The 27669-nt window shown below is 38.7% G+C and overlaps 1 protein-coding gene across 1 annotated transcript in view; it reads right to left on the bottom strand.

Annotated features, from left to right (window-relative positions):
* LOC145764515 (disks large homolog 4-like) overlaps positions 1–27669 on the bottom strand; it is a 102366-nt gene that overhangs the window by 62405 nt on the left and 12292 nt on the right. Inside the window, exons 2-3 of the mRNA XM_082576133.1 lie at positions 26284–26415; positions 8347–8492 (exon numbers count right to left, since the gene is read on the bottom strand). Coding sequence (XP_082432259.1) covers positions 8347–8492; positions 26284–26415 — 278 coding nt within the window. The remainder of the gene's footprint in view (positions 1–8346; positions 8493–26283; positions 26416–27669) is intronic.

Below are 27669 nucleotides of genomic sequence, written 5' to 3'. Positions count from 1 at the left end.
AATCAAGGCTAATAAACGTGTTCAAAAATTTTATTTCGGCAATTGCCGACGCCATTTCACAATCCGGAATTTGACAATAATTTTGCTGCAGTAAAAATATGGCAATTTCGAAAATTGTAGTGATCATAATCAGATCACTTTAAACAAAAGCTTTCTCAGTCCGAAGCTAAAGATTCAATCAATCAAAAATAAATGGTGCACAAAGTACAAACAACAATGCATTTTCAACCTTAAAGGAACAATGAGGGAGCTTATGGAGCCAAGAAGCCACTATTGGCAAGCGGCTTTGCTTATCTTTAAATAAAATAAATTCTCTTTTCACCGACCAAAATATCGTGAAAAGAAACCACAACTTCACAACAAACCAACACAGCAAGCTACAGATAATGAATTACAAAATACCACAAACAATAAAGATTTTGCAAATGCAGCACATTCACATGAAATGTACGTTGATTCAAACTATTTTACACAACAAACCAAGTACAAAATGAACGCAACTGTCACAAAAAACGTATGATTGAAAATAGATCATTTATAGCTTACCTTGTTGGAACAAAGACAAGACATTACAAGGTTGACCAAGGGAAAGCAGTAAAAGCTGGCAGAGGAAAATTAGTGTAACATAATCACAACGCAAAATAAACGTGAATACATCTGAAGAAAATGTTTGAAATGTAAAGTTCTAACCTCGCCTGATGACTACAGTAAGAGTAACTTAATCGTGTTTTACTATAGTTTTGAATAACAACCTTATGTTATCGTAAAAACAATCAGTTCAGTCACCGGCGAGTCAGTCACCTGTTGTAGCACATCATCTCCCCAAGTTCTTCTTACTATGCATCTCTTTCCTTCCACCATACCTTCAGCAACGAATTGATGCAACTGGCCTACAGATCCTCACAAAATATGTTTTAAAATTTTCATCTTTTGTTTTACTAAATCATTAGCCTATCTCTCTTGCTCACACATTTTGTTTCTAATTCTAATGTGTTTTTTGTATGATACTTTTTGTAATTCTTCTGTGGTACACACCAGAGTTGAACTTACTTTTTATCATTTTGTTAACGATAATACAGGGTGGTCACTAGAAAAGCAGAAAATTTGAAGATCAAATTAAATGATGAATAAAATGTGTGCTCACTCATTTCTATTTTAACATGTTTTTATTTCTTTTAGGTTCTAGGTTCTTTTACGTTGTTTTAAATTGATACTTTCTACGTTCTATTTGAGTACAAGGACGACATTTTGAACATCTATAAGTGTAATATACCATATGCCTTCAAAAAACTTTGTAAAAGTTATTCTTTGTAAAAATAAATAACAGTTTGACAAATTTTCTGCTTTTCTAGCGACCACCCTGTATAATAAATCGCCGTCGTCCAAGAACATCAACAGTCAACACCCTGGGTGATAAAAAAGGAAAGACTTTCGACTCCAGAGGCACAGATCAATCAGATCATGGCGATAAGAACTAATGTGGAAATTCAATGCTATTCGTAAAAAATCGAAACGAAAAAAGTAGGATTAGTAAACAAAGCCGTTTGAAGCACGATTGTGAGCAATAAGAAGTGTTTTCAATGTTAACGCAAAAGATGAAGTAATCCAGTTCTCACATAGCTTCCGAAAACTTTCTCATCCAATATCATTAGTGAGTTTACGAGTGAGCGAGTCCAGCGATTGAAGTCGAGGCACTCATTTACACAACTCTTGGAAGACCAAGCCATCGAGGTGGCTACTTGGGTAGACCACCAATGAAGCTTGGAGTGGAAGAAGAACTCCATAAGACTTCAAAGCTTCATCTCCGACACCGGCCCCCACGCAACCGAAATGCTTTTGCCAAGAAAGGCCTGGGTGCGGCTCAATCGCTTGCATACTGGAGTCGGACAATTTCGCTCCAGCATGGACAAATGGGGGATGGCACCATATCTGTGAGCGCGACAAGACACGTACCACACCATCAGCAACTGCGTCATCTATTATGCGCCTAATGGTGTACGTGGTCTGCGCGAACGGGACGGCAAATGAATCAAATCGCTTCTCGACACCTGCCCATTGCCCAAACATCTAGCCCACTGCTCAAGAATGGCAACAGACAGAGCCTCTCGACCTTTGGAGCAGCGAAAAAGTAAGGTTCAAATGAAGAAAAAGGTATTTCCACTGGCCCAATTACATAACGCTGTTATTGCCCAAAACTGTCTCTAGACAATATAACAAACTCTCACAACAATAGACTCGTTTTTAAGGGAACTTGAAATTACCTTGACACACAATACTGCAACATGTTTCAACTGGCAAGATCAGATGTGGATCGAAACAAAGGCGTGCAACATATGGCCTGCGACACCCATTATTGTGTCTGTATTTTATCCAAAAAATAATAAATCATTTTTTTCTATTGCAATCACAGGAATGTTCTTGTTTTTAACGTAGGATACTTAATAATATTTTCGACGCCATATTACATCTCTATGTTACTAAATTTACACTAAATTATAAAAACTAGCATCTTGCGAGTAAGAAAAAGGCTGATATTGAAAAACAAGTGTTAAACTCTTAGTGGTTCGCAATAACGTTGTTCCTCTACTACAACATGAAAACTTATGTAGTTAGCCTGATTTATCAAAGTAGCCTAACAAAAAACAAAATTAATTCGTCAGCAGGTTTATCGAACATGTTTTATAATTTCAAACGAAATTACGTTTCTTGCAAATGCAGTTAGACAAAGCATAAACGGCCAATTCCCAAAATATACAAACAAAAATTGAAATACCCAAAATGAAAAAAGTGGTTAAAATCATCAATCAATCGCTTGTTTATTTATCAAAAAGCAAAACACAAAAATGATGTTACAAAACTAAAATCCACACAATGTTTTAAAGTTTTGCCTTTGATAGAGAGACAACAAAACGACCAGCATTTGTAACATTCTTTGAAGCACGTTAAAAAATTTTCGAGAAAACAAAGTTGACTTTCAAAATTGTATTCAAAGTATATTAACCTACTTGTTAATATAAGTAAACGTGGTCCCATGCTCAGTAGTTACTGAGGTTAAAGGAATGAGAAGATAAGATACTCATCACACTAGGCCTTCAACACTATTAGGGTGGCTACTGGCCAATTCCTTTTTCTCGGCCGCCTTTCTTTCAGCAATTACGCCCACCCAATTTATTACACGATACACAGTTACACACCCGGTAGAGGTGAGAACTAAGCAGTGTTTATCAATAATCAACTTAAGCTGAGTGTCGTAAGACGTACCAGGTTTGCAAAATCCGTTATGCTTTGTTTTGTAGCTCGCGCAAACCAAAATTTAATTTAAACCTATCAATGCATAATTAACCAAAAGATAAATTATCAAACGTTGATATTAAAACGCTTTATCGCTAAGCAACACACCCTCAAATAAAATAATCAGCATCAAAACTTTTGTCCTTGTTCTGTAGGCTGTGTATGTTCGAAGACATCTCATCTCTGCGATTTGGTCAAATTCATAATCTTCCGATGTTGATCCCAACCGACTGCTGAACATCCAACTTAACAAAAATTTCCGATCGTACAATATTTTGCACCACACCCTTAATACACATGCACTTGCTAAATCTTGTTAAGTTCTTCAAGTCGAAATATATTAGTACGGTACGTAAAATTATGAACTGCAGTATTATTGACAAAACAGTCTGGTTCGTATACAATGTAGATGTTCGAATGTGGATAACTCCACAAAAGAAGTTTGAAGCATCTGGTACATTCGACTGTCTATTTTAGGCTGACATGAATGCAAATAATATTCTGTGCCTAAAACGAGTGATGATATTGGTTATTACAAAAAAAAACATATTTGAAAAAAAAAGCAATTTAGCATTGAAGAACAAGTCGTATGATCTTTCAATAGCACAACCGAGCATCAGCCCACTTACTTCATTTATTAAACAACGTTAGAACCGTTAAAAATGCAGTGCGAACTCTGAGTGACGCAAACACAAGCTAACTGCTCAAGAAAATACTGTCATTCCTGCATTGATTCCAAGTTTAAAAACGTACAACCAACATGGTAATGGCATACTTGAAAGTCGAGTGCGTCAATGAAGATTCCTGCTCCGTTAAATATAAACGCAAGGTAATTCTGCGACCAGAAGCAAGAGGTTTGCAAAGAATTCTTATGTGTGTGACAACAAGGACGAGGATGTTTACGTTTAAAAACCTCTGTTGGTACGTTGTGTGCATGCAAATAGAAATAAATGTAAAAAAAGCGGAGTCTTCCACCATAGGTTCATTATTTTCACAAGAGAAAAAACGACGACTACGATAGGCTAATCAATGGTCATCTATTATGCACAAGCTTGCCACTAATCATGTGCTCACCAAAAGTGCATTTAATGTGTTTAAAATGACACAGGTTCGCAAATAATATAATGTAAAATTATTCTCCAATGACATGGGTAAGAGTGTAATTTAGCTTTGCATTCGCCATAAATTTAGACATGTGTCACCAACAGCATACAAAATGCAGCGCAAATCAGCTAAAAAAAAATCAATAAAAGTGGAACAAACCAAAACAGCAGGGGGGGGAATGCAACAAAGATGTAAAAAAGGTTTATAAAAAATCAGGTCATTTCAGCATCTCGTCGTTCGTCCTAAATAGACATAACGTCGCAATTGCTCATTCCTTTGATTGATTATCAAAACTCTTCGGAAATGTTTAACGAAAGCGTCATTGCCATTAATTCTAATTGTATTGTCATAAGGCATGCATAAGGTCATAGTACTAATCCTACATTTTCAAAATTGAGACAAATAATGTGATAAAAAGTTTCTACAAACTCCACCTTTAGGCTTCTTGAACAAGGCAGCTACGGGTAGGAACGTGGTGATTACATTTATATTGACCACGAACACTACAAGGCAACTTGCGATTAAGTTTATAATTACAATTAGTTAAAACGTCAAGTCATCAGTTGCAATTACTTGCCCATTCTGGGACATATATATATTATCATTCTGAAAATCACAAATACGATTACGGTACTCAAACTTTGAAAACACCCAACCATGATCATAAAATTTGAGATGAACAGTTTGGGCATGTTCCAGAAATGGGCTAAAGTGTACAGTGCTGTACAATATACTAAAGATATTCTTCAGTCCATTTTCTTCCCTTTTTCGTTCAACAAGAGCCATAGCCCATTCAAATAAATAACTTATATTTGTAATAGGTAATCAATCAACAGTTTTTTTTTTGTTTTTACAACTGCTGTTGATGCATTTTTATCCGGAAAACAGATTTACATTTATGTACTAGTACATCCAGTTGAAGTAGTAAAAATAAGTGCCGTTTCAACAACTGATAAGTACGAACTGCAAATACACGCACTGCGCGACTCATGCATGCCACCTAACGAGAACAAGAATATCAAATACTTTGTGGCATTTGTTAACATATTTAAAAAGAAACAAGTCAACAACTATAGTCATGTCAGCTTTTAAGACCAACTCGGATTAGACGATTTTGAATGTATTAAACAGGTCGTCATGTAGGCTACTGTACGGAATGGCCTGCTTCGGAGAATCCCCAATGCGGAGACGGACTTTTTCGGAGATGACCGATTCTGTGATTTCTTGAGAATCCAGCAACAGCTGTTTATCTAGAGCAGTGGTTCTCAACTAGAGTCGTGGTTCTCAATTTGGCATCTTTTTGGGTACCAAATTTAAAAACTAAATTTTAAAAAGAGCCGCAACAAAAGAAATTCCATTTTATGTGAAACTTATTTCAACTTGGATTTTTGATAAGTTTCGCAACACGAGGGGTAACCTAACATTGCAGTACGCTACTCAAAACCTCATAAAAATGATGGTTCGTCTATCGGTTGTAATATTTGAACTTAATTCCAACCATTTTGCTAAAAAGTACTTCACACACGTGACTTAAAATTGTTAAACCAAATACAGAGACTTTTTTTTCAGTGCATTGACTATCAAGTTAGGATACTTTCCGTTTGGAACTCGACTCCATAATTGAAGTAAATGATCACATTTAAGTGCTTGTCAGCTCCACATCTGACTGCAAATCTAGCAGTTTCAGCTGAAAATCATTGGGGGGAGCAGTGGCTGTGTCTATTGCCATAGGTGTTGCAAATATTTTCATGGGCAGGAAAGAATTGATGGGTAACGTCCATGCCACTTTCAAATTCATCAACCCTGTCGCCATGAAGCTTGCTGTATTTTCGAATGATCAGCTGACTTGGTGCTCTGGCTTAACTATAGTATGGCGTAATTGGCTTAACCACCGAACGGCAGTGAACATGAGCAGAGCACGACTTCATAGTCAGCATCAATATTTGCTAGAAACTGCTCAAAATTGCGATGATCAAGCGCATTTGCACGAATCTAATTTACTGATGATGTTACTATCCCTATCACATTAGACATCTTCAATGACTTATCAACGACAGTTTCTCGGTGTAACATACGCTGGTGCCACATCACAAGGGTAAGATTATCTTCTTCACATCATCTGCTAACGAGTCCATGAACTAAATGAAGGCCTTGATTCTTCCCTAACATGGACGAATACCATTTGTAGCAACTGAACTGAACACAGCTTTGGCGGGTCCAAATAAGCTTCTCGAAGACTTGAACAAAACTCACAAAACATAAATACTAGCCTATCCTTTTGTTGTGCCATGAATGATATATACACAAAGTGAGAAATTGCTCTCAAATGTTAAGGTCTGGCGTAACTCCGTTGATATACACAGCATATTTCTTTGTATCCTTAGTGTAAAGAAACGTTATTAATATTAAGCCTAAAGCACTTCCTTTGCCAGCACGTAAGCTATTTTCGTCATTTTAGGCAGTTCTTCTAGAACAGTGTTTCCCAAACTATGCAAAGGTTTTAGTGCTTACTTTCCTATACCCATGCAAACGAAACGGTTATTGTTACGGTATTTATTTTCATTGTTTCAAAAAAGAGATCAAAACGTTAATTTTACAAAGCTACAGTGCATCGTAAGTGATATGTTATGAAAACCAACTTGTCAGTTTGATATATGCAATACAGCCTAACATGTTCAGTCAGAAACTTGATTAATCTCTGCTTGCTTCTTGGAATTTTGTGTTCAAGCGCGGGAACGTTTTAACGTTTTATTTTTTTTCTCAAGCTTATTTTAAATGGCAAAATCGTCATTTCCGTAGGGTGGCAATTGACTAGTAGACCGTATGGTCGTCTCATTGTCTCCCTGTCGGGATGAGAACTTGTGTAACTTTTGCATTGTGTATATTGCTTGCATATTTCAAACATGTACCTATGTTCCTGTTACTGACAAATAAAACATTGATTGATTGATTATTGCTTCTGTGAGGTAGATCATAGATGTAAATTAGCTATAGCATTATCTAGTAACAATTATTTTATAGTTTAGGCAATTAACCGAACCTATAATCGTTGATGTCACAATGGTAGAAGAGCATGCTAGTAACGTTGAGGTGAGGGGCGATTTTATAAAAGTAGTTTGTCTAAAGGTCAATGAAAATAATTTATTCCGTTTTAAGGAAGCGATTGCCAGATTCGCCACTGATGCACCGACAGTGGTAATGTTTCATGCGTCTCAAGCATGGATGAGCATTTGGAATTAGATATTTGCATGCACGTCTTAAACCAATGCGGTTTTGCCACCTTTTCCTTATATTGGTTCTGTTACTATATTTTATTTCCACAATATTGTTTCTTCTGCATTCTGATAAAGAGAAATAAAATGAATTGAAAATTAACAAAAAATAAAAAGCGAATTAAAATTTATTTTTGAACTTTGAAATTATAAGTTTGCTCACATAAAATTGACATGTTTCGCAATCTTTATCCAAACCTTTCAAATGAACAGTGAACACTGTACTGAAAAATTTTACGCTTTGAATGGGAGGCATAATTTGTTGTCACAAACAAAACATTTACTTCATTTCCATTTTCGTTGAGATGATGATATTGAGACTTTATTTGATTACCGTAACCTCTATTGTTAATCATGAAACGTGGTTTGACAACTTTTTTTTCTCGCTGAGACTTTAATTGAATAACCTCCATTAGTTCCTTCGAATAAATAGGTACCGTAGTGGGATTTTAGAAATCTCCAAAAAAAGCTGTCTCCTCATTGGGATACCTCCGAATAGGCACTCACAATCCGATTCTACGAATAGTAACAGACTGTATACTGCAAGTCGAAAAAAATTGTACTAAACTAAAACCAATAACAAACCTCAAACTCAAACTAAACCTCAAACTAACCTCAAACTAAAACCAATAACTACTCCAAATCAACATATCATCTAGCAACTTTGAATTCCACTTACCTTATCTACCGCATTATTGTTGTATTGAGGATGGTGAGAATGTAACAATGGAATGGTCTCGCGGATACGAGAAGACTTGAGGTGTGGATTTTCGCTGAACTCCTTCAAGGATTCGACCAGAGTAAGTTCATAATACTCTTGTATGTCTGAACAAAACATAACTATGTACTAGAGATGTACCGATACCAATATTTTGACCGATACTAATATTTTGGCCGATACCGATATAACTTTTTTAGGCCGATACTGATACCGATATTTTGTCCGATACTTTGGTGTTACAAAACGAAGCAATTTTGGTATTTGCAAGGAATTATATCACATGCTAAGTTTTACCTTATTTGCATAAAACTATTAAAAAAAGCTTTCAATTGGCATAATTTATTAAGGCAGTGACTATTAGACCGGCTCCGGTCTTTTAATCTGAAACACTGTTTGACGGGTCATGACGTATTTTTTTCTTTTTCTCTTTCAAAGCAAAAGACAAGAAAAAGTGCCCATATAACTTCTAAATTCAATAGTTTTATTCAACTGAATCAGTGGCGCGCATAGGCGCCGACTTTTATTTTTGCACGGGGTGGCGGATAGCACAATATGGCAACCTAAAAACTTAAGCCAAGGGAATTCGCTTTCCCACGATTTTTGATAGCTTCTCCCTTCAACAGCGATTATCCTGCTCGTGCTCGGTTCTTCCACCTCCTTGATCATGCTAACGCCTTTTGGCAGTGGCACACTTTCGTTTCGTTCAGGCGTTTGGTCACTTTCATGCTGGCTGAAATCCTGACTAGACGCAACAAAAAATGACTCAATGGAGGGCTGCAATTTTGAACGCTTTTGTAGTGGCACCTTTAAGCGGAATAAAACTGGAACGTCGGCGAAAACTTTTACTGGACTTTTCGTAATTTTTTCTATGATGTAACAAGCAACTCCTATGTCAGACCAATAAATTCCCGCCTCAGACTTTTCGTAATTTTTTCTATGATGTAACAAGCAACTTCTATGTCAGACCAATAAATTCCCGCCTCACAGTTTGTCACGCCATATTACTGCATGAAGTAGATAACAAAGTAGAAATTAAAGCATGAAGTAGATGACAATACACTCCAATTGAAATCGGAAAATAATTCAAAATGCAAAATCTTGAGTAATTGAAAAAGGTTGCTTTTATTATTGGGAATTGGCAAGGGGTGTAGCTTTCCTCGAATAGAATCATGTAAACGTGGAAATTTGCAGAACGTTAAAACTGCTACTTTACTAAGTGCACTTTTTAAATGAAACTCAAAAAGTTTCGAAAATTGCATTTTTTTAATGAAATTTGAAAATAGATATTTATTTATTCATTTCGGGGGTGGAGCTTTCAATCATCGAGATAATTTTAATTCCAAGTATTTGATAGCTGTCGTAATTTATAGCGATATTATTGTTACAGACGGTTGTTCGCCTGGTCAAACGTCATGTAGAAACCGTTCGGGTCTACTGAATATTACGTCATGGAAATTCCTAAAACATGAGCCAAAATTGCACCATCGTCCGTAAGACTCGTGTCAGACCGGTTTAAACCTGTTTGGACATGTTGTTGCGTCGCGCTACTGCTGGCGTGCCTTTGAGTTATCACAAATTTTTCTGATTCATTCTCGAAGTTGTTTGTTGGAAGTCGGTCGCACATTTAACTGGTTTATTTGGTGCTTGCTAGCTGGACAAATTCTCCGTCTTTTATCCAAGTAATCTGTATCGTAGTGACAGTTTTAGAGGTGTAGGCATTGCACCAGTCATTTCGATAGCCGCGGGCTAATTTTACTGGAATACACTTTGAATAGACGTTTCGAAGGTGTGTTTATTTTTCGGTCATTACGTACAGACAAACGGATCCGGGAACTTTATGTTACAATTTTCCCACGAAGAATTATGGTTTACCGCTGTGACCATAAAAAATAAAAGACGATTCTCTGTCTAGTGTTTGGCACAGAAGCACTTAGAAGCAAGAAAAAATAAAAGACGATTCTCTGTCTAGTGCTTGGCACAGAAGCACTTAGAAGCATAAAAAAAATAAAAGACGAGTTCTTGTCAGTTGGTAGGTCAAGAAGAAATTAAAGCAAGAAAAATAAACGACGAATTTGTTAGCTGGTAGGCCAAGAAGCACTTGAAGGCATAAAATTAAACGACGTGTTTGTTGTCAGCTAGTGCAGAAGAACTAATTAGAAGTACAAGAAATAATAAAAGAAGATTTGTTGGTTGGTAGTCTACACTCTTACAGAAGCAAAGAAAAGTAAAGACATTTCTTCTCAGTTTGGTACTGAAGAAAAATAACTTTGACAATCATTGGCAAGAAAGAAGATTAAAAGACAATCCATCTGTGCTTGTAGATTCAAGTGGAAGAATCCAAGCAAGTTTTGTGGACTTTAGGACTTCATACTCGTACAGCTACGGTATCGTGCATTTAAATTCTTTTTTGTATTTTTACGGTCTTTGCAGTTAAGTTTTTTATAACTACTGTAGATTAATAATTTTGTGTGTTTGTGTAACTTAATTTTTTTAATTGTTAAATTTAGCTCCAACATTTAATATGTCTACACTCGGTGGCGACAAGGACTCGACCGCCGTAGACTCGACTGAGTTTAAGCCTGATGATGTTCTTTGCGGTCGGGCAGGCCATTCTGGGGAGGGACCCATTAACGATGAGGCTAAGTCAGTTCGAGAGGCCCGGCATCTTAGACGGGATATTTTGACTCAAATTGGGAAACTTTCTGTAGCCCTAGGTTCTTTGAGTGATAAGCAGGAACTGTTAAATTTTAGATCTAAGTTATCTACTTTAGAAGAGGAATTACGGCATTTCCATGCTCTTTTGACTAAAATCTTTAACTCTGCAATCTTGGCAGAACTTCGTGATAGGGTAGATCCCGAATTTAACTCGTTAAAAAATAACTTTGAACAAAAAGAAAGTGAGTTCTCAGATATGTTGGATGCTGACATACATCCTGAGGATAGCGCCTCAAATGTAAGCACTAGGATGTCTAGGACTTCGTCTCGGATAGTGGCACAAATTAACCTGCAGCTAAGACGAGAGGAGCTCCAGATACAAGCTGAGGCCGAAGCGAGAGCTGCTGAGGCTGCCGCGAGAGCTGAGGCCATTCGAGCTGAGGCTGCCGCGAGAGCTGAGGCCGAAGCGAGAGCTGCTGAGGCTGCCGCGAGAGCTGAGGCCATTCGAGCTGAGGCTGCCGCGAGAGCTGAGGCCATTCGAGCTGAGGCTGCCGCGAGAGCTGAGGCCGAAGCGAGAGCAGCTGAGGCCGCCGCGAGAGCCGAAGCGAGAGCTGCTGAGTTCGCACTCAAAGACGCTCAGTTGAGGGCTGAACAACGTAAAGAGGTAGTTTTAGCTGAATATCGATCAGAGGCGGGCTCCCGGCGTAGCTTTAAGAAGAGCTCTTCTAGGCATTCCAGAAATGAACATCAATCGCAGTTTAATTTACATAACCTTTTCCAAACGCCCGTTCAACCTGTGAGTGGACCAGTGCAATCCACACGTTTTCCAGCTGTTTCAGGAGGTCTCGGGGCCGCGGCTAAGGGTCTTCCGAATGCTGTAGAGCCAAGGTCTGCGAATTACAACCGAACTCCTCCCCCAGAGCGTACAGGTCACGGGGCCGCCATTAGCAGTAATGCTTTGCCCCCTTCAAAGTTTTCTGCGCCGCTAGTTGTGGATCGCCCAGCTACACGTAATTTGGGTGGTTGTGAGAGGCGTATCGCGTCTCCTGATTTTAACGTGTGTGAGGATCGTGATCGGGCTGTGCATGTGACTGAGCCCACTCAGCCCCTTAAGGGATATAGCTTGTCTTCTCCCGCTAAATCGAGTTCTCAACAGCAGGATTGCTTTTTTGAATACCAAAATAGTAGGACGTTTTTCGATAAGGCGGCCTTGATTGGTTACGATGGTAATAATATGCCATTTATCTTCTTTAAAAATCGTGTTACGGCCTTAATGGCAGCTTCGCCCTTTAAGGGGACTTGTTTGACTTTGCTACAAGCAGCGTGTGTTAGAACAGCTGCGCAAACGATTGCTAATTTGGTTTCTGACACCCCTGGCTTGTCAGAGGAAGACAGGATAGAAATGTCGTTAGCTCGCTTGTCCCAGCGTTTTGGGGTTCGTGGAGGTCTTTTCGCAGAACCAGAAATTAGAAAGTATCGCTATGGTAGCAAATTGACTTCGACCTCTTCCAGTGATCTGAAAGAGTTTAAAGATGAATTATCGCAGTGTTTGCTTTACGCGCAAGCTTATGGTCAGCGTGATAAATTGGAAGGACGTTTTGTTTTGGATTTGTCTAAGCGACTCCCGTTTGACGCTAAGCAGCGTTATCTTGACTTTTTAGGTGATCAGTATGGTGGCACTGATGAGCCTACTTTTCAGAGTTTGTTTGAATTTGTAGTACGGGAGGAAACGCGTAAGTCGACTGATTTTAGCATTATGCTAATGGGCGATTCTGGTGAGTCGCAGCATTTTAAAAAGTTTGGCAAAGGAAAATTGCCTTCATGTCCGGTTAGGCAGACGTCCGTAAAACCCCACGATGATGTGATGTCAGGGAGTTCGCAGTACTCGACTGTTGTTGGCGCACCGCGCGGTGGTGAAGCCAGACGTAAAAACCTACCGGCATGCATTTGTTGTTCGTCACGTGGTCAAGTTGAATATCATTTTTTGTCTAATTGTAAAGAATTTTTGCGCTTGACACCTAAAGATCGGAGAGATGTCATTGTGAAAGCTGGCAAATGCTTGAATTGTTTGCGCCAGCATATGGTTAGGGATTGCGTTCATGCAAATAACTGTCATAAGTGTGGGCCTAACAACGATAGGAAACACTATTTTCTTCTGCATGATTTTTATGTGACGTCACGTGATTCTCTGGATTCTGTTGGGAAAGATGATGCTCGTGCCAGAGTTCCTGTGCGTAATGTTAAGATTGGAAATGTTAAAGCAGCCTTTAACCGCGTTACTGCTGCTCGTGTTTTGAATCCAATGACTGGCAAATCGAAGTTGGTGTATTGTCAGCATGATCCTGGTTCGCAGTTGACGTTTGTTTCGAGTGACTTGGTGTGTGAACTTGATCTTAAACCGTACGATAAAGCGTCGTTTAAAATGGATACCCTGGCTGGTCAGAAAGCTACTTGTGCTGACCTTGTCAAACTCAACATCCAGTCGTTAGAGACAGATGAACTGTTTTGTGATATAACTTCGGTGGTTAACCCAGCTTGGGCTGATGATGTTAAAACTTTACCGCATAAACAAGATTTAAATGGTTTCCGTCATTTTCATGACGTGAATATGTTTCATTTGAATGATTGTAGTACTGTAGATGTACTGATTGGCAACGACAACGCTTATTTGATGTGGGCAAAAGAAGAACGTGTTGGTGAAAATCGTAGTGAACCGCATGCTTTACTCACTCCTCTCGGTTGGTTGGCTTGTGGTGGTAAGTCACCCTTAGAGGAAAGCGTTGCTAAAGTGTGCAGAGTGCAGACGTCTTCAGAGTCGGATGTCATCTCTGGCTTTCAGCGTAAAATTGAGTCTCGTGATATGGAAATAGCAGACCTGAATAAAGTCATTCAGGATTTGACGTTGCAAAATGAAACCTGTGAATTGTCTCGCAATGATAAGTTGGCTAGAGAACTTGTTGAACCGAATATTGAGTTGAAAGATGGTCGATTTGAGATACCTGTTCCGTTGAAGGAAGATATTGATCTACCTAACAATTTTGTGTTGGCGTCAGATAGAGTTGCTGCTTTAAGGAAGAAAGCTTTAAAACAACCTGAACTTCGTGATTTCCTTACTGACACCATGAAAGATCTTAAATCAAATGGCTATATTGAGCGTACTGGTGAAGCAGGAAATGTCAAGGGATTTGAATGGTATTTACCGTACTTTGTTACGTCACAATTAAAAAAGCGCATTGTTTACGATGGCAAGTCTGAATTCCGAGGAACTTGTGTTAATGATGTAATGTTTTCGGGTCCTGACTTGTTAAACCCTCTGGTAGATGTCTTGGCTAGATTTCGGCTTGGTAGATTTGGTCTCATGGCTGATGTGACTAAATGCTTCTTTCAAATAAAGTTACCTGAGTCGCAAAGGGATTTGTTTCGTATATTGTGGTTTGAAGATGATGACCTTGAAAATGGTAGGATGGTACCATTTCGTTTTTGTGTACACCCTTGGGGAATAAAGAGTAGCCCGTATATCGCTTGCTTGGCTATAAAGAAAATGATCGAGCAGAATCCCAGCAGTGCTGGTGAATTGACTCTCTGCAATATTGCAAATAATATGTACATGGATGATTTTATATTTTCGGCTGATAGCTTAGAGCAGTGGTTCCCAACCTTTTAGATCTTGCGGCACCCTATCAAAGAGATAAATAGTCGGCGGCACCCTGGCACGACTGGATCAATTATATGACGTTTCTGTATTTCAAATAACTGTATAAAATAACTCAGAAGTGATTACCGGTAGGCTACAGTATTTTCTATGTCGGCAAGCCGGCGGCAAACATATCACAAATTCTTCTACAAATGGTATTATTTGACAAGGGAATCTTTTTTATTTCTTCCTCGGCCTTATTTCCGAGCATTGTTTTCACAATTGTACTGCATGCAGGAAGAATAATGCTCTCCGCTTCGGTGTGAGGCTTTGAGTTTTTAGCAATAGTTTCTACTACTAAATAACTGGCCTCTTGAACTTTGGTAGATATATACTTCGAAAATTTGCGTAAATGCCTGGCTTTGCTGTTTTCTCTCAGCTAAAACTCTCTCAAAAATCAAAATGTATTCGAGGTTTATAAGAGAGATGTCCATGTTTTTTTAGTGAAGTCTCTGTTCAATTTTCTTGGCACCATGGCTTCGTTTGACAATTTTTGTTTGCATGTAAGACACTCTGGTAGAGGTTGTGCTTATGGTCACCATATCAAGTAAAGCCTATAATCAAATAACTGTCACAGAAAAGACCAAAGACCAGTCTTTTTTGCTTTCTTTTTACTTGTACTTCCTACTCCTGCATCATGATCGACATTGTTCCACTTTCTTTTCTGTGTAGTAATAAATTTCTCCATCATAAGTAAGTTATAAAGAACAAATTAATTATAACTTGGCCTTTTCTCGATTAGCTATGTATCGTGCTTGTATTTGCAGGTATCCCCATGCAAAAGTTTTCAATTTTATTTCGCAAACAATCTTGTTCTTAGGTTCGCAAACAATCTTGCTATTTTATAATCCTGCTGGGTCACACAATCCGATAATCCATCACTGCAATTTGATTTTGTGCGCCTTGAAACGTAAAATAAAAGCATGAAACCTGGCAATAATGATGCGTTTCAAACGTTTTAATGGAAAGAACAGCAACGAGTCAAAATATCTTTCACGCTGTTTTTCCTGGGCGAGAAAACAAAGGCTTACCGCGGATTAGAGTTTAAATAAATTGCGCACTTAGCGGGTTAAAGTTAAAGTAAAGAATGGGCCCCAGTATTGCAATATCTCGCGGCACCCTTGAGCATTGCAGTTGGCACCCCAGGGTGCCGCGGCACCCCGGTTGGGAACCACTGGCTTAGAGGAAGCTCAGCAAATCACTCATGAATCAATTGCTTTGTTTGATAGCCGTGGGTTTAAACTTGGTAAGTGGAGTGCTAACAAGGAGGCTATGATTGTCTTGTCAAATTTGGATAATGAGATGCTTTCACCTTTGATTCGTGACATTGACTTTCAGACTGAAAATATGACTTTGCCATCAGCAAAGACATTGGGTTGTGTGTGGCAAACCGAGTCTGACGAGATGCGTATCGCATGTTCCTTAAAGCCCTTAGCTAAACACACGCGCCGAAGTATGCTCAGTCAGCTTGGACAAAATTTTGATCCGCTAGGCTTTGGAGCGCCATTTTTTCTAAAAGCACGCCTTATACTTCAGCAATTGGCGATAGACAAGTTTGATTGGGACACCGAGGTCCCTGATAGCTTTGTTAAAAAGTGGGAGTCGTGGCTTCGCTCTTTGGACCTGCTTAAGGATTTTTCGTTACCGAGATGGTATTTTGCAAACTCTGGTGTGTGCAGTCCGGATGATATTGTTTCATATCAATTGCATGGGTTTAGTGATGCTTCGAATCAAGCTTTCTCTTCTGTTGTTTACTTACGTAGACTGGTTAACGGAGTTCCGAGTGTGTCTTTCGTTCTGGGTAAATCTACCATTGTTGTAAAAAATCAGTTTTCTTGGCCGATAGCTAGGAAAGAGCTTGTTGCCGCTTTGAATACAGCAAGACTCGTGAAGCAGGCCTACGAGGCATTGAAGATGCCCGACTGCCTTAAGTATTTTTGGTGTGATTCTCGTACTGTGTTGCAGTGGGTTAAAAACCCTGATTTACGTTTGAATAAGTTTATTACGCGTCGAGTTGAGCATATTTTATTGTTGTCTGGAGCCCAGGATTGGCGTTTTTGCCCTACCGATATGAACCCAGCTGATGTTGGTACAAGGCCAAATCTTATTACAAAGAAAGAATTTCGAGAGTTGTGGTTAAATGGTTCTAGTCTTCTCTACCAGTGTGAGGAAATTCCATCTGTAGAAAATGCCACTCCAGTACCTGTCCATAGCCTATATCTTCGTGACGAAGAGGAGTCGCTTGACGTTGGACAGGGTGGTCTTCACAGATTGATCGAGGCCGCACCTTCTTTCTATGTTATGAAAAAGAGAATCGCTTATTTGGTTGCTTTTGTTGAATTTTTGTGCTGTAAAACGAGAAAGCGTAGCTTTGTGAAGCCAAAACTGGATGCATCTTATCTTAACAGTGCTTCAGAGTTGGCTGTGAAGTTTGTTCAGAAGAGCGTGTATGGCGATGTGGTACATTTAATGACCAAACGATCGCCGGATGCCCTTGAGGAAGTGATAAAGCGAGGTAGTGTTGGCGCTTCGCAACGTGAGAAGGAACGGTTGAAAGAATTACGTTCACTTAAAAAGTACAGACCTTGTGTAGATGACGCTGGTGTAATCCGCATTGAAGGGCGCTTAAGTAATTCTCCCGAGATCTCTCTTGAAGCAAAGCATCCGATTGTTTTGCCTTCGAAGCACCCCTTCACTAGGCTTGTTGTACTGTCGCATCATAATGGAAATGCGCACTGTGGAGTACAGCACACTTTGTTGTCTACGCGACAGAAGTTTTGGATCGCTAATGGTAATGCCTCCGTGAAAAGGTATCTTAATGACTGTGGTGTATGCGCGATTGAGAAAGCTCGACCTATAAGGCAGCTCATGTCTGATTTACCTTTGTCTCGCACAACTGCGCATAGGAAACCCTTTTTTGATTGCGGCTTAGACTATCTTGGACCTTTAACCTTTGTTGAAGGTAGAAGTCACAAAAAAGCTTGGGGACTCTTGTTCACATGTATGGCATCTCGCGCTATTCATGTTGAGCTGGTTACGTCATTGTCGCTGAGTGATTTTTTACTTGCCTTTACAAGGTTTACAGATTTACGTGGGCAGGTTAATGCTATCTATTCCGACAATGGAAGTACCTTTCAGGCAGCATCTAAGAAGTTACCCGAGTTGATAGAATCAGCTGAATTTCACAACGCCCTGAGACAGAGAGAGATAAACTGGGAATTTATACCTCCGTATGCTCCGGCGCAAGGTGGCGCCTGGGAGGCAATGGTTAAACAATTTAAAATTGCATTTTTTCACATTTTGGACTCTTCAAGTCGTAAGCCCAATTTTATTGAACTGCTTACGTACACAGGCAGTGCTGTTCGGATCGTGAACGAACGCCCTTTGGTACCTTTGAGTGACGACCCTAGGGATTTTACTGTCATCACCCCTGCCTCACTTTTGACCCCATACTTAGACCCATACTGTGCTGTTGGGCAACCACATGATCGTGACCAATTAAGAAGGGATTATCGGTTCAATTTGTCACTTTCTCAGCAGTTTTGGAGTAAATGGATCGATTTTTACTTGCCAGGTCTTCAGGGCCGGAAAAAATGGCTAAAAATGGCCGAGAATTTGGAGCCTGGTCAACTTGTAGTGGTAGGTTCTCTCCAGGACATTGGTAAACGTGGGAAGTATCAACTTGGGAGGGTGCATGAGGTAGTTCCACAAATTAGGAAAGGGAAGCCTGTGGTTCGTAGAGCTAAAGTTGCAGTCTGCAACTATGATGAGAGTACGGGGAAAGTGAAAGTAGACTATGTGTTGAGGGATATTTCGTGCCTCGCCCCCGTAAAGAACACCTAAGTGTTAGGGTTTGAGCCTGGTTTTGTCTGCGGTGGCCGACACTTGTCTGAGCCCAGAACAGTCAGTTATTATCGCAACCATTGTATATAGCATCATTTTTTGCGTGTACCTACTACCTATGGTACCAATTTCATGTATCGTCGTGTTTATTCTTATTGCTGTTCATTCTTTGCATGCCCTTTGTATTTGCGTATTAACTTAAACGTGAGTGATTCAAACAATTTGTGTATCATGTGTTTTTATTCATTGGCTCACAATTGTCGTCAATTCTTTTTTAGTTATGCCATGTCAGACTGTCATAACTAGGGGCCGCTATGTTACAGACGGTTGTTCGCCTGGTCAAACGTCATGTAGAAACCGTTCGGGTCTACTGAATATTACGTCATGGAAATTCCTAAAACATGAGCCAAAATTGCACCATCGTCCGTAAGACTCGTGTCAGACCGGTTTAAACCTGTTTGGACATGTTGTTGCGTCGCGCTACTGCTGGCGTGCCTTTGAGTTATCACAAATTTTTCTGATTCATTCTCGAAGTTGTTTGTTGGAAGTCGGTCGCACATTTAACTGGTTTATTTGGTGCTTGCTAGCTGGACAAATTCTCCGTCTTTTATCCAAGTAATCTGTATCGTAGTGACAGTTTTAGAGGTGTAGGCATTGCACCAGTCATTTCGATAGCCGCGGGCTAATTTTACTGGAATACACTTTGAATAGACGTTTCGAAGGTGTGTTTATTTTTCGGTCATTACGTACAGACAAACGGATCCGGGAACTTTATGTTACAATTTTCCCACGAAGAATTATGGTTTACCGCTGTGACCAATTATAAGCAGTTTAAAAATTTTCAAAAAAAATTTTTGAGGGAGGCAATGGAAAGATCGTATTTTATTGATTAATAAATCCCATTGTAAACCTGACAAATGTAACAATGACTTATGACAAGTAACAAATAAAACGATCGCAACATTAACAAGGAAAAAACTCGTAGCCACGTGTTGCGTAATCTTCACGTAGCTTGCTTGATGTTACGCGAGTATCATGCTTGTGACAAAAACAATCATTTTCTTCGCAATACTGTATTGTATTGGTTTACCCCTTGCTTTACGTTGACTTGAAGCGAAAACCAATGATCAAAAAAAGATTGAAACGTCCGTTCAAATTACATTTATTTGCAGTAAGTAATGTAACCTAAACGGGGTGGCTGCCACCCCGCCACAGCGGTTACGGGGTGGCGTGGCCACCCCGTATCCCCGTAAGTCGGCGCCAGTGGTGGCGCGTACAATGTTTCTCGGGCTGGTATTCCCAAGGGCATGAGTTCGATACTGCCCATAAGCATTTTCATTTTATTTCAAACTAAATTGCCTGCTAAAAAACACTGCCAAAAAGTAAACTTGACATTGATGAAACCATTTTTTTTTAAAGAAGTATAATATATATTGTAACGTTTTACAGCCACCAAACTAACATATTGAGAGCAAAAATGTAAGGTGTCGTTCGACAAACACGGTCACATCCTCTTATGACGAACGGACACTTACCCAGAGAAATTTTCAAATTACAACAAATTAACAAAACTCTAACCTTATTACTCATATTTGAAAAGACATAAAAAATTGGGCTGTAGGTTACTCAAATTAAAAATTGACCAAAAAATGCAGCAGCTTAACGATTGAGTCACTTCAAGTCAACTTCAGCAAACTTAGTTAAAAAAAATAGAACGGTTCCGGGTAGTATCGAACTCATTTCCTCGGAAACACCAGCCCGAGAAGTATCGTACGCGCCACTGATCCAGTTGAACAAAGTTGTTGAATTTAGAAGTTATATACATAGTTTTTTTCATTTTTTATCTTCTAGTCTTTTGCTTTGAAAGAGAAGGTGAAAGAAAAAATACGTTACGTCATGCTGGTCAAATAGTGTTTTGAATTAAAAGACCGGAGCCGGTCAAATAGCCACTGCCATTTATTAAAGATTCAAGGATCTAATCTCAACCACATTGTTGTGTCATAATAGTAGGTTTTAGTAATGAAAGTCCACCGTAATTGAGGACTGGGGTATAAGGGAAGAAACATTACATCATAATTGGGGTTTCTTCTTCTTCTTCCTGTTTTACGTCTCATTTCCTAGAATCAGGGTAGGACGGGGTCTGGCAAGGCACATCCTCAGTCTCTATTCATCACGATCTAGGGGGGCTAGTGTTGGTCATCTGCCACCGCTTCCTGTCATCGTTTATGTCACTCCATGTCTTCCTGGGACGTCCAGGCTTCTTTGTACTAGCTACTGGCACATCTCGGCATTGATTTATCCATCCACTGCTCCTTTCAACATGTCCAAACCAGCGGAGACGGTTGAATCGGAGGTCATCTTCAATCTTTTGCAAGCCCAACCTGGCGAGTAGAGTGTCTGAGCTGGTGTACTGGTTCTCTTGCGGTCTGATGTTGCAGATCCACCGTATTATTGCGTTGTCATTTCGTTTGATTCTTCCCGGTACCTCTTTTGTCACTGGCCAGCATTCACTCGAAAACAACATCACACTCCTGACACAGCTGTTGTAGACCCTGCCTTTACTGGAAAGGGGGATATCTTTGTTGGTGAGTATGGGCAGTAGTTGTTTGAATTTAGCCCAGGCTGTCTTCACTCTGGTAGTGGAGCTGAGGACGGTACCTCCGCCTGCACTGAGCATGTCACCTAAGTAACAGAAAGCGTCTACCACTTCTAACTTTCCTTCATCTACTTGGATGTCAGTGATAGTTCTACCCTCTATGGGCCGGGCTTCTCCTACACATCTTTTACACTTGAAGGATGGGTCAGGTTTCTGAAGAATTAATAAAGTGTTTGCGCAAACTCTCCAAATAAGCTATCATAATTGTAATAAGATGTAAAATGTAAACCAACTGATTTGTGTAGTCGTACAAAAACTATTCGACAAGTAATGTGCAACCTATGGGCGCTTGTCATTTGGTTGAAAAGCTTTTGCCAGGCCAAGACTACCCAGGTACCAAAAATGTATAATTTTGCATCTGTTTTACGTTGCTAAACGTTTAAAAAACTCGTGTAACTTGGTTGTTTTTAGTTAGCTGGTTCTATCAGTTTGTGATTTAATTTCCACCTTTCGTTGTAATAAACTCCCCAAGCTTAAACAATGTCATGGCAGAATAAGTAGGCTCAAAATGAAAGAAATGGGACTACGAATTCTCACTAAGCTAATCAAAATGGTCTTACACCTAAGATTACAACCTCATTGTGATGAAAGGCGTGTTCTTCCCGCTATCAGCACAAGGTTGAGCACTCACTAGTACAGCGAGCAGTTGCGATTTGCTAACCACAACGGTGTAGCTTCTACACTGCGGTATTCTAAGATTAATATTAACAACATGTAACGCTGGATACTAGGTACAAAATGCGTTCTTTTCTAGAATAAGAGTCAACCTACCTAAAATTTTATTAGTGCGGCCCGCCACAGCTCTCCTTAGCGCCAAAGTGGCCCGCATGCAAAAAAGGTTGGTGACCCCTGCTTTAGAGCATCAACACTTGGGTAAGCAATGGAATAGGCCTTGACTCCAATAACGACCACACACAAAAGTCCATGGGATTCAAATCAGGTGATGAAGGAGGCCACATTTCCTTGCTTTCCTAAAATCTTGGAAGTTGACGTGAGCAGCAGTCCTGAGTCTTTCTTACGGTGTGGGAAGGTGCACCATCTTGTTGGAATATGAAGGGCTGACCTTTGTAGTGTTTCTTTATCTCTTCAAGGGCTGGAACCAAAATATTGTTGATGTAGCAATCTGAATTTATTTTAACCTCTTGTTCCATGAAAATCATAGGAGACTGCCAAGTTTTGGAGATGGAAGACCACTGGACCACACCATGACAGAAGACGGTTTTTGACGGCGGTAAACTGTTCTCACAGAATCTATAATATGCGAAGAGTGACGACTTTGCATAACTTTTATCATTCTGATTATTGAACTGAGCTTCAATCGTGAAGAGTTTTTCATCAGAAAAAATAATCTCTTGTCCTGTCATGTTCTCTGAGAAGAATCTGTGCTCTTTCATTTGCTTTTGAAGAGGTGTAAGTAACTGCCGTTTTCTCATCTTGTAAAGAGACAAGTAAAGATCCTTTCCAGAACGGTTCTCATTGTCTGAAGTGTTGCTCACTCACATTCATGTTTTTGGCCACTTGACAGGTGGATCTGTTTGGGTTTCTCCTCACTCTTTCTTGGACAGCCTTAACCACTTTCTTTGTTCGATCAGTTCGAGGTCTTCCATTCCTAAGACAATCTTCAGATGTAGGCTACTAAGTTTCTTAAATCTACCCACAACTAGGGGTAGGCAGTACAGGGTGGATTTTAGGCACTAACTTCGGATTTTGCATAGGACTCTTTTTTAAACAATAATTTGGTATGACAATGCAGAATCTGCAAAAAAATTTGAACTTTAGGCGTTTTTGGCGGTTAGCACCACAAAAAACTAAAAGTTGCATTTTCGGATTTTGAATTTAACAAAAAATCACAATTTTCTGGAATAAATGGTTTTCAAATGTACAATACTGCATAAACTTGTCATTTTTTATGCAAATGGGCTCTGTGAAGATGGAATAATAACTCAAGACTAATTTGGAATTTTATTAGTCAAAGAAAAGTCAAAAAAACACAAAAAATGGTGGAAAAGCATCAATTTTTTATGATAAAGTGTTCAGGAAAGGACAGGCCTATTGCAAAGCCCTGGACACTAGAAGAGATACAGTAGAAGAATGGTGGGGCATTAAATGGTGAACCTTCCAAGGTTAATGCATTTAATGGACTTCTTAAACCGAGGGGAGGACATTTCTGGGGGGAAGGGGTATGAAATAAGGATTTGAGTAACTGATTCCAGAGCAATGCCGCTGAGGGAAAATACCTAAACGGATTTTATTGAATACATTTAGTAGGCTACTATGATTATGTTAATCTTGTTACTAATACTATATTATAATTGTTTTTTTCAGATGACAGAAAATAATACAATATTTGTGCTAGGGGATGTACTTCCCAAAAATTATGATGCAGCAATTGCTATATTTAGTGTTGCCCAAAAACTGAAATCAGAGAAGATGACGCTTTGCATCAGGTTATATGTTACTGCTTTGATAAAAACATGGGCAAAAGCATTCGGAAAAGATTACATCATTGACCGGAAATGCATCATGGAGAAAGTACAAAAGGTCATAACCCACTACCACAATCATGTTTATGCCGAACACAACCGCACAAAACCAAAAAAGATAGGAATGGCTTTCGTGAAAAAGAGTATTCGGCATCTCCACATATCCTGGAGAAAAATGTTATTGATGTTCAATTGTTCATAAAGAATCGCAAGACGTGTACAGTTACCAACAAATGGTCTTCTTGAAATAGGGAAGAATATGGATGAATATGAGTGCTAATCGGCCTGGGCACATGCGAAATACAACGACAACCAATCAGTTGATCACTTAATGTATTCGATAGGTCGATTTCGTCTTCAATGTGCATGTATTGTTCTTCAATCCTATCTTGTTCAATGATTGCCTGTTGTTCAGCTAGTTCTGATTCCTTTTCTATGCCATACTCATTACTCAATTTCTTCACTGATGCGCATGACTTGATACCCCAGTTGGTCGATATAAAAAGCCTTTTCGTCGCTTGTTATATCATCCATATTCTTCCCTTCTTCAAGAAGACCATTGGTTGGTACTGTATACGTCTTGCGATTCTGAACAATTGAACATCAATAACATTTTTCTCCAGGCTATGTGGAGATGCCGAATACTCTTTTTCACGAAAGCCATTCCTATCTTTTTTGGTTTTGTGCGGTTGTGTTCGGCATAAACATGATTGTGGTAGTGGGTTATGACCTTTTGAACTTTCTCCATGATGCATTTCCGGTCAATGATGTTATCTTTTCCGAATGCTTTTGTCCATGTTTTTATTAAAGCAGTAACATATAACCTGATGCAAAGCGTCATCTTCTCTGATTTCAGTTTTTGGGCAAGACTAAATATAGCAATCGCTGCATCATAATTTTTGTGAAGTACATCCCCTAGCACAAATATTGTATTATTTTCTGTCATCTGAAAAAAACAATTATAATATAGTATTAGTAACAAGATTAACATAATCATAGTAGCCTACTAAATGTATTTAATAAAATCAGTTTAGGTATTTTCCCTCAGCGGCATGACTCTGGAATCACTTTACTCAAATCCTTATTTCATACCCCCTCCCCCCAGAAATGTCCTCCCCACGGTTTAAGAAGTCCATTAAATGCATTAACCTTAAAAGCTTCACCATTTTATACCCCACCATTCTGCTACTGTATCTCTTCTAGTGTCCAAGGCTTTGCAATAGGCCTGTCCTTTCCTGAACACTTTATCATAAAAAATTGATGCTTTTTCACTATTTTTTGTGTTTTTTGACTTTTCTTTGGCTAATAAAATTCCAAATTAGTCTTGAGTTATTATTCCATCTTCACAGAGCCTATTTGCATAAAAAAATGACAAGTTTATGCAGTATTGTACATTTGAAAACCATTTATTCCAGAAAATTGTGATTTTTTGTTAAATTCAAAATCCGAAAATGCAATTTTCAGTTTTTTGTGGTGCTAACCGCCAAAAACGCCTAAAGTTCAAATTTTTTTGCTGATTCCGCATTGTCATATCATATTATTGTTTAAAAAAGAGTCCTATGCAAAATCTGAATACCTTCATTTTTACTGCCTACCCCTACCACAACATGGCAAATGGTGGATTTGACAACTTTTTAAGCGCTCAACGACTCGGAATTGGTTTTCCCTGCACAATGGAGCTGAATGATGGCTTCTCTTATGCCCATTTTAGACCTTACAATTAATGCTTATAATTAGACCTAAATTTTAGAGAGTTTAGCAAGATATTTAGCATATTAAAACGCATATAAGTGACATACAACTACTGACAGCAGGGTTGTCGGTATTTTACCCGACCCAAAAAAAACCAGGTAGTTTTTTTTCAAAAAACCCACTTAAAAAAAAAAAAAAAAAACATAAAAAAACCTAGAGCATCATATTTGTCCAAATTTTATCAGAAAATTGAAAAAATGAACCAAAGCACTACAAGCTAAGTTTAAAACAAACTTCAAATTAGGACCTAAGGAACTTAAGGAAGTGACTGTGAAGGAAATTTCCAAGGATAAATTGAAAACACAGTGGATATTTTTGTACACAAAAATCAAGTAATGCCACTTCGTACTACACTAAAACTCATTTATGCAAGAAGGCCTCATAGTTAAACAGCCCTAGTGCATTATTTTATTGAGTTATGCCAGCATGTACTGTGAGTGAGAGGCACTTCATTGGTAAAAGTAGTATTTGAGGTGAAGTAAGCATGAATCTACCTTTTTTGCATCTTTTTTAAATAAAACCCCCAAAAAAACGGGGTTTTTTAAAAAAAACCATGCGGGTTGGGCTTTTTAAAAAAAAACGGGTTTTTTTCATCCCTGACTGACAGTGGCACACCGTTTCGGCCTTCAGGGCTCCTCAGTGCAGTAGGTACACTGACATTCAATATGTTTAATCATAAAAAAAAAAAATTCAACGACCTAGACACTTTGGCATCTGACATCATTTCAAGGCAACATCAAACATGTGACAATTTTCAAGACATCACACCAAATTAAGGTATCAAGAATTTTTCCCATTATTTTTCAACTTACCAATCAAGGCATTAAAAAGTTCACTTCGAAAGATTACCATCACCTTGTGCAGTGCGTCACGTAATGCATCATCGTCTGGTTTGTCAAGTTGGATATGGTATTGCTCTAACAAAGCTAGAGCACGCTCAGCATCTGTAGGTATAAAAATTGGACAAATGTCAAAGCACATGACAGTAATGAATGATGCTTGAATAATTCTTAAGCAAACTGAATGATAACACTGGGGAACAAGTTTTTTGTTGCATTGCCAGTTGCCACCTACACACTTGCCCTTGACTAAATACAGAATGGCCCGTTTCGAAGAATCCGATTCGGAGAATCTAATTTGGAGAAAGCCCTTTTCAGAGATTTTTTTTTAAATCCAACCACGCCTTCTGTTTATTTAAAAAAATTAGTATCTTATTCCACAATATCGTTTCTTTTCTATTCCGACAAAAAAAAATAAATTGAATTGAAATTTAGTGAAAAATAAAAAGCGAATAAAATTTATTTTTGAACTATTAAATTAAAATGTTTGCTTACATAAAATTGACATGTATCCTGCGTCGCCGTCTGTAATTTGTATGCAAACTTGAAATATATTTGAATCCTCAACTATTAGAAAATTCCAATCCCTAGTTTAAAAGTCAATACAAAAACGCCGGAGATGATTCAATTGATGTCAAATAACAAAACAAACAAAAAATAGCAGTTGATGCGTCCATTTGGAAATTATGGCTGATTAATATTATCAAGTACCGTAGCCTATAAAAACACCTTAATCTTAATCAGGCCTCGAAATTTGTACTTTTTTCTGGCGGTTAAACATGTCATACCAGACTGACCCTTTCAGCGGACATTTAATATCTCAACCGGACATTAGGGTGATTCATAAATTGAAATTTTTTTTAATTCAATGGGGCACCCTCTCGTATCGTGTCAATACCTGAAAAAATAATCCTGTCAAATTTTTAGAGCAATCGAAAGCATTTACATAATACACAAATGGGTCATTCATGTCAACTCAACAGGGTGTGCAAGCTCCACCCTCTTAGATTTTCTTGAAATTCACACTAAAGTTTCATATTGATGTATAATGAACACAAAAAAAATTTCAGCTCATTATCTCAAGACGTTTAGAAATTACAGCCCTTCAAACTCACCAAGGTCCCTCAAAATGCTTTCGCGTGTACATTTTCCTCCATGTTTGGGTCTTCATAACTTTAAATCTAAAGCATTTACGCAGCTGAAATTTGGTATTCTGATTAAGAAGCAGCCCTAGTTTTCATATCTACCACCAAAATTGCTAATTTCAAAGTAGTTTTAGATATAGAACCTTTCAAAAATTGAAATTTTTGTATTTCAAAAAAAATTTATCAATTTTTGATGTCCGCTATCTCCCAAACC

This window comes from Aplidium turbinatum, chromosome 2 (assembly GCF_918807975.1).
Source record: "Aplidium turbinatum chromosome 2, kaAplTurb1.1, whole genome shotgun sequence".
Lineage (NCBI taxonomy): Eukaryota > Metazoa > Chordata > Ascidiacea > Aplousobranchia > Polyclinidae > Aplidium > Aplidium turbinatum.
The sequence above is the reverse complement of the archived record's forward strand: the minus strand, read 5'-3'. Positions and strand labels throughout refer to the sequence as shown.